Here is an 8,786-nt window from a genome sequence, read left to right on the forward strand (position 1 = left end):
AACTATATTGGATCCACCATCCTAATGGCACCCAAACCTACCTTGTCTAAAAACACCAAGCCACGATTCTCATGGGGAAGGTCCTGGGAGGAGGAAAAATCCTTGTTGAGCTGGGTGGTGCCTAACTGGGCAAGGGCATCTGCTGGCATGTTCCCCCTGTCTAAGGGTGTGAGAGACGCGGAACAAATCCTTCAAATTGAGGGAGAAAATACAAGCCACCCAATGATGCCACTTCCACCCCGCCTTAGAGATGTTGTTGAGCAAATCCACCACCAGCTTCAAGTCTGACTCGACCAACACATTCCACAACCTGAGGCTTGTGCAAATAGAGAGACCTTTAAAGACCGTCATAAGTTTCGTCTTGTTATTTGATCCTACCCCGAAGCCCCGAGAGAAGGCAAAAAGCATATCACCATTATCTCTCCTGCAAATACCACTGCCACCTGACGGTCCCAGGTTGTACAGGGTAGAGCCATCAACATTCAATTTGACCCAGCCCTAATCCGACCTATTCCAAACCACGACAATAGCTTTCTTGCTCACCTGCTAAGCCATGGGAATATGGAGATTCCTGTGTTGAAGTTGGTCTAACCAGGAGGGATGGCTGAAAACCAACTAAGAGTCCCCATTAAAAGTCCTACCTAGCCACCAGTTAGTTCGAGAGATCACTGTCCCAATAGTTATCTTCATATTATCAAATCTGGAGGAATTGTGAGCCTTCAATATTTCCCAAAGCAGGAAAATGGGACTGAGGGCTCTGATATGACAAAGCTGACCTCCAATTGGAGACGCCCCCCATAATTGATTTAGCCTTTCCAGCGGTGAGGCGTGCTTAACGAGGGAGATCCCAAAAATGCCGCCGAAATGACTCCAAGCCATCGAAGCCAGGTGACTCGAGACAAAAAGATGCCCCAGAGATTCCCGATGGCCGGCAGATGGGCAGCATACACACCGGGAGGCCATAAAGATGCCTTTAGATTGAATATGATCGTCCACTGGGATCGCCCCTCCAACCAGTCTCCAAACAAAAATCGACAGCTTGGGTGGGACTTGAGGGTGCCAAACCCATCTCGACCAGGCATGCCTATCCCCTGGCAGCTTGAGGTTGAGCCACGCAGACTTCACAGAGAATGAACCTGCAGGAGTAAAAGGCCATATGAAGGAATCGTCCGAATTTGTTGTGCACAGGCCACTTTGGAATATGAAGTTGACAGTTTCCGGAGAGAGATATTCGAGGACAGAGGAGGGAGGGGATGGCTCTTGGTTCCCAAGAAACTCTTTGACCTTCATGCTGCTGAGGGCATGAGGGATTAGTTTAATGACCATGTCCTGCAGGGGACCTAAACCGATCCAGTCAACATCCCAAATGTTGCAATCACCTCTCCCTAATAGACATCTGACATTGGCTTTCATGAAAGGGAGCAATCTAAGGATGCTGTTCCAGATGGGGGAGGCAGCTGATCTGATACGCCTGGAGGGAGAAGAAACATTTTCAAGCTCAGAAGGGATCTCGTATTTGGCCCCCATGTACCTAGCCCAAACTCTCTTACTATTGCCATGAGTGATTGCCCAGGCCATCTTCAAACGCAAAGCCTTCATCATGTCGCACAAACATCTAATGCCCAAACTGCCTTCTAAAAGTGGGGCCGCAATCTTCTTCCACCTGATCCAATGCAGCTTCTTCTTTCCCTCCATCCAGCCCCAGAAGAAATTAGCGAAGCATTTCTCCATGTTTGAAAGACATCTAGCGGGAATAGGGGAGGTAGCCATCGCGTGGACTGGAATGCTGCCAAGGACGTGTCTAATGAGTATAGCCCGACCTACTTGCGACAGAATCCAGGCTTTCCAACCATCCACCTTGGTCAAGATCCTATCCAGTAATGGTATGAAAGCGTCTCAAGAGAGACTACCCTTTGCAATCAGAACACCCAGGTAAGACTCAATGGTGGACGCCCTGGGAATGTTGAGGAGGTTACTGATGCTTCTGACAAGTCTCATAGGGAGCTTGGAGGAGCTGTAAAAGGTACCTAGCGAGATTGATCTTCTGGCCCGACACCTGTTGGAAAGAAGTAAGAAAACCCTTGATCGCAACCAAAGAGATAGCACTGCCGTTAGCGAAAATTAGGGTGTCATCTGCATATAATAAGTGGGATATGATAGGACATGCCCTTTTGAGCTTGAACGGCTGGCAGGTTTGGAGCTTAAATAGATCTGAAATACCCTTGCTTAAAACCTTTGTCGCAATGATGAAAAGGTAGGGGGATAGAGGATCTCCTTACCTCAGCTCGCGCGATGATTTAAAGAAACCATTCACTTCCCCATTAAGCAGCATGGAGAACCAACAGTTATTCTAGCATTTCTCCAAAATATAGACCCATCTGCTGTTGAAGCCAAAGAGAAGAAGAACACTCTTGAGGAAGCACTAATTGACCCTGTCATAAGATTTCTCCATATCAAGCTTAATCACAATGTTGCCACCACGAGCTTTTCTATCTAGTTCCCTGAATAATTCTTAAGCCAGCGCGATATTTTCAGTTATATTGCGGCCCTGAATGAACGCTCCTTGTTCGGGGGAGATAATGTTGGGCAAGATAATAGCCAATCTAGAAGCAAGCACCTTGGAAAAAATTTTAAAGATATAATTGCAGAGACTTATAAGCCTGAACTAGTTGAAGGAGGATGGGCTTGCTGACTTGGGGATGAGCCAAATTAAGGCAGATGTAAAGGCTCTAGGGATTGTCCCCCCGTTAAACAGGGAGGTGGTGGCTGCAGGAATATTAGGTCCAAAAATCTTCTAAATCTCCTTGAAGAAAGCACCACCAAAGCCATCTGGGCCTGGGGTGCTGTCAGAAGGAAGCGAAAAAACTGCTTGATGGACCTCCTCTATGGTGGGCGGGTTCAGCAGAAAGGAATTATCCTCATCAGAGATGCTGATGGGGATGTGGGCTAACATAGTTTCAGTCTGCTGGGCGAAGACCTGATCAGTGCCAGTCGGCTCATCATCAGACAGCAGATTGCTAAAGAACAGGACTGCAGCGTTTTGAATTTCTTAAGGATCATCAAGCACCGTATCATCTTCCAATTTGATTTCCTTGATGTTCGCTCTCCTAGCTCGGTCAGTGGCTGATAGGTGGAAGAACTTAGTGTTGCAGTCTCCCTCCCTTAGCCAATTATTACACACCTTCTGTTTCCAGAAAATTTCCTTGGCTAGTTCCCACCTGGCCAGGGAGTTTTGGGCAAAAAAATCTTCTTCCAGGCAGGGGACGACACTGTCCTGCTGGCTGTGTTCTAGCTGGTCTAGCCTTTGTTCATCCTCCTTTCGCTTTGTGAAAACATTCTCGAAGGATTCTCTGTTCCAGGTTTTGAGAGCCTGCTTAACTTTCCTGAGTTTGAGCAAAATCGAAATCATTGGAGAAGCAGAGGCTTCACTATCCCAAGTAGTCTTAACTATATTCTGAAAATCTTCATAAAGACACCACATACGCTGAAAACGAAACGATTTCAGACAAGGTGGAGGGGAGCACGGGAAAGAAATCATCAAGGTGTCATGGTCAGAGTTCGAACGAGGCAGGTGAGCAACTTGAAAGAGGGGAAAGGACCGCAGCCAATCAGCATTATAAAGTGCCCTATCGAGCCTCGCCCAAGTTCTGACGTTCTCGCTCTGATTGTTGCTCCAAGTGAATCTATTACCGGAGAAGTCGACGTCAATCAACCCCGCATCGTCAACTGCGCGCCTCAGCAAAATCCCTGTCTCTTGGGTTAAGGAGGGACCTTCTACCATGGCGTTCACTTGAATTTGTCATGGCATTGAAGTCGCCAGCAAGCAGCCATGGCCAGGAACCACTCTGCTGACATCTGCCATCTCATTCCACAAGTTACGTCAAAGGGACCTATTACATTTGGCATAGACGAAGGAGAGAAGGACAGACTCCTGCATGTTTATCAAAGAGCATCTAATAGAAAGCATTTGGTCAGAACAGAATTCGACAATTGCAGAAATTGGGGAATGGAAGAAAACCCAGATTTTGCCGCCAGCCTCCCCATTGGACAAGGAGGAGTGGAAACCGAGCTTGAGACCTGTGGCCACCCTTCTCGTATCCCTGAGCATAGGTTCAAGGATAACAACAATGTAGGGCTTATGAACTGCGATCAACCTTTTCAGAGTTTCGATGGTAGGGGAGTTTCCTACGTCACGAACATTCCACATTAGGTAGCTATCCATCAGTGATGCAACCTATGTTGACAGCCCTTCTCTTTAGACGCCTCAAATGATCATTCCAAGCAGCTAGACATGAGGAGCGTGTGTGAGGAGCTCACGCCTTAAACCTACCCCTCAGCCTTCCTCGAGCTGCGGTCACTTTGGCCTCTCCCATATTGGTGAGGTTCAGATTTTCCACCTGACCGAGGGGCTGAACCATGAGGTTCTTTGCTATAGGGTCTTGACTGTTATCCTGCCTCTGCTAAGAGGAGAAGAGTACATTCTCTTGGAGAGGTCTACCAGTCCCATCGTCAGCAATGAAGTTATGAATTGGCCTAGTAGTCTGGACATTGGTCGAATATGGGGAGAGGTCCACCATGATATTAATTTCCTCATGTATCTGAGCAGCAAAACAAGGAGACCCACCATTTTCCTTTTCAAAACAAGGGGCCGAAGGCAACACGACCCAGGAGTGATTGTCAATGTCACCATCGCTATCTCCAGTGGGGTGTAAGGGGGAGCTTCCAACTGACTTTGCTCTGGCCCTATGGCCCATTCGGAGAACTGGGGGAGGGTGCATTGAGGGCTACCTTTTCGTTGGGACCTGATAATACCCCAAGTCAATCTGATCATATGTTGTGAACTTAATGGGGACGCCCCTACCCATGAGGTTGAGAGGCTCGACTTTAGCACTGGCAGAAACGAGGTGAAAAGGAGAATGTAAGGTATGGGATATTAGTGGGGGGCTAGGGGCCTCTGGATGGAAAATGAAGGAAGGCAGTGGCTCTCCTGTTGCATTGGCAGTGGATAAGGGACATGGATGGTCTGAAACAAGGGGAATGGGTGGAGGATCAGGGACCTCTGGATGGGAAGGTAATGATGGAAAAGGCTCTGCTATTGCACTGGCAGTAGGTAATGGAAAATGACGATCACGGGTTAGGGGGGGCAGGGGCTATAGGAGAGGTAACCATGATAGGTAGGCTAGGAGTGGTAGAGGTGAAGGCCACGAACCCCACCTGTTCCTCAAATGATAGACCGCGATCCTCCTCCTAGGCATTTCTACAAACGGGTTGGCTGAAGACATTGTCAATGTTACTGGCTATTGCAAAGCTTCTGTCCTCCTGAGCATTTAGAAAAACAGGTTGTGAGAGGCCTTTGTCTATGTTACCGGCTGTTGCACAGCTTCTACCCTCTTGGGCATTTTGACAAACAGGTTGACTACGATCTATGTCTTTGTTAGCCGCTGTTACAAAGCACCTGTCCACCCATTCCCTAGTGGTCTCCGTGTATAGTTGATGCGTACTGATATGCCATCTACTGGGTTTCTACAAGTTGGACAGAGGTTCCATGTCTATACCCACACAGAAAGGAATCCTATCCACAAGTAGTTTTTGAGTCCAGCTAAAAAGCTGGCCAGGATGAAGAATAACCCTTACCTGGGCAAAGGCCTAAAACAAACCATATCTACTATTAGGATCAATCTGGGTGACGATACCATATTTATTACCAATTTTATGGAGGACATGTTCATCTTAGGCGTGCGTTGGGATGCCAAAGAACCTCAGCCAATGTCTCTCATAAATCGGAGTATGATCTGGTGTCCACCGGACCACTTCATATAGCCCCATAGAGTGGTGAAGACCGTGATCAGTGGAAAATCATACTGCGTCTTGCTCCTCCTTGAAACCAAGCAGAAACGCGTCCCTAGATAGTATAGTGACATCCACCGCCAAGGTGTTGAAGCTGGAATTCCTGATCACCTCCATTAGATATAGGATGGAGGTGTTAGGCTCCACAACTCTACCGATGAACGCTTTCTAGAGTTCCGCCCGAGCCTTCTGAAGGGCCTGCCGATTAACCCTTATACATTCTTCGGGTGGAGGTGGGGGGGCCAGACAATGATGGGGCGATGGAGAGACCCTACTTGTAACTGGTGGATGGGCTGTGCATGGAATGGCAGGGGAGGAAGCAGGCCTGGGAATGGCAAGGAAGAACGCTGTCCTGGGAGGGGTTATTGGGTGAGTTGGGAATTTGGTACGCACTTCACCTCTGGCCACCTGCACTGTTACAACTCTGCCATCAATCCATTTTCCATAGAGTACCCCAATTGCCGCCCTAGCATCGTCCTTGTACTGGAATCTAACGAAAGCAAAACCCCTAGGTTTGATCGTACTCGGGAAGAGAGGGGTGTAGACATCAACCACCTGGCCATATTTCTAGAAAATCTTCACTACATCCTCATTAGAGCATGAAAAGGGGAGGTTCCCAACAAATAGATTGAAAACTCCTTTGTTGCTTGATTTGTTGCGAGGAAGAAATGGTGTTCGGTTCGGTGACCGACCCCTCTCTCCGGCACAAATATCCACCCAGCGTCGGGAGTGGTCGCCTCTGGATGGGGCTCAGCTTCTACGGCGCCAATCACCTTCCCTATGCGACCAAACCCTAGGCATCTCAACACATCGGCGCTCAAATCCTATTTATTAGGTAGAAAAGAATGTTTGATCCCTCATGCACCCTACAAGTTGCGATGGATAATGTCCATTGCTAACTTGATGGATTTCAAATTACCCACGAGACAAGTCATTTATTATACCAAGCCCTTTTACGACGGTCGATGTCTGTTGCATAATCCACCATTTATTTAGTACCTTTCAGCGTCATGTAATATTTTGCTCAAGTAATAGATGGCATGCTCCTTCCTGTCATCATTTTCTTGCGCAAGTAGTACTTGAACTGATTCTGCCATGGTCGAAATGTCTAAATAAAATGGCTTATCCTTTCTTAGGAGAATCAGAATAGGAGGTTCCATGTGTTACCCATTTAATAGGTCGAAAGTGGGCATATGTTCTGGTTGCTAAGAAAATTCATGGCCAGACTTTAACTTAATTAGCTATGATAAGGGACTGATCTTTGTTGTCGATTTTGAAATGAATTAGTGTAGAAAATTCACGTGGCCAATAAACCTCTAAAATGCGTTCTTGTTTTTAAGAGGCATAGCTTCTAGGATGGCTTACACCTTATTCTAGTCGACCATTATGCCTCGTTGATGAACGAGAAATCCTAAGAACGTCGTGGAAGAGACTCCAAACTCTCATCTGATGATGTTCGAAATTCAATCAGCGTTTCTAATCAGTTCAATGAACCTTGCCTTTAACAACTTCTCGATTTCTTCATTGATTTTCATGGTCACCTCGGGGGTCATCCTTCTTACTGATTGTTCGAACGACCTGAAACCTTATTTGATCTGTATGTTATGTTCTACCAATTTCTGATAATGCACGGGCATCTCATGGTAATCCCAAGCAAAGCAATCCACATAGCTACAGAGGAATTGGATCATCTCCATCTATGCCTGCGGATCTAATTTTGCATTGATGAACATCGGATGTGGAACATTTAATGTTTCCAGATTTACCTCGATCAAGATATCTTACACGTCGGTTTTAGTGTCATCCATCTTAGTAGGAGCCGACTTGAGATCATAGAATCTTATCTCATCACCTGCCACTATTTCCTCAATGAGATACTCGACTATGTGGATATGGCAGCCATCTTAATCATCTATAGTAGCGAGATACTCCTCGAGCCTGTTGATTATGACCGTGATTTTGACCTTTCTTTTCTCTCTACTGCTATGCTCCATTAATGAACCTCTCATTCGATACCTCAAAGATTTCATGGGATTCCTTAAAGGCCACAATGGTTTTTTTTTTTTTTGGATTCCATCCCTCTAATATAGTTATGATTGGAGGATAGGGGCCAATTTTAAATCGGTTTAAGTAAAATATCCTTCAGTGTGGTAGTCACATTCCTTATGTGGGTGTCTAATTCAACTTTGGTTTTGGCTAATTTAGCTTATGTAGCTAAAGAATCTCATTCATGGATGGGACCAGTTTCAATGAGAACGTTTAGTTCCACTATGAGTTTTGCAGCAGTTGTCACTACTACCTTTCGCCCGTTCTTATTTCGCCTGAGGAGGCATAATGGACCAACCCTTTTTGTTATAAAAGTTTACTTCAACTAAGTTTGAATCAGCCTTAAATGGCGGTTTGTTAGCACAAACAATTTCCGCTTTTGGCCCTCCCCATATGATTAGGAACTGATGGAGGGATGATGGGACACGTTGATTGGAATGGATCCAATCCCTTCTAAGGAGGGCTCTATAGTTAGTGGACGGCTCTATAATGAGGAATGCATCCATGACTTTGCTACCATCAACTTATAACTCTATATCGAATATCCCATTGGTGTTGTGAAGACCCCTATTAATCCCGACACTGTAATTTTCATTGGTAATAAATCATTAGCCATTTTGTTAAGTTTCTTGACCATGACCATGACATGATATTTAGAGAGACGTCATTTTCTAGGATCATAATGTTCATTTCCCAAGTATAGGGTTGTGATGTAGGAATAAACTCGGTGAGACCGAGGTTGAATCCCAAGGGACTGGAACCTGTATGTTATATAAAACTAAGTATAACTAGAACTAGGCTAAGAGGAAATCTAAATCAGAGGGATTTTAAAGGAATAATGGTGAATAGATTAATTAAAAACTAATAAATTTAAAGGTGGTAACTAGGGTGCC

General features: G+C 45.9%; 1 protein-coding gene across 1 annotated transcript; it reads right to left on the reverse strand.

The window, feature by feature from the left end:
* Positions 1-2,794: 2,794 nt before the first annotated feature.
* LOC131220203 (uncharacterized) lies at positions 2,795-3,781 on the reverse strand. Its single transcript, XM_058215166.1, has 2 exons — positions 3,068-3,781; positions 2,795-2,977 (listed from the first exon to the last, which is right to left on the reverse strand). Exons 1-2 carry the CDS (start codon positions 3,779-3,781, stop codon positions 2,795-2,797), a joined length of 897 nt encoding a protein of 298 aa, XP_058071149.1.
* Positions 3,782-8,786: the final 5,005 nt, after the last annotated feature.

The sequence above is a fragment of the Magnolia sinica genome, chromosome 12 (assembly GCF_029962835.1).
Source record: "Magnolia sinica isolate HGM2019 chromosome 12, MsV1, whole genome shotgun sequence".
NCBI classification, from domain to species: Eukaryota; Viridiplantae; Streptophyta; class Magnoliopsida; order Magnoliales; family Magnoliaceae; genus Magnolia; species Magnolia sinica.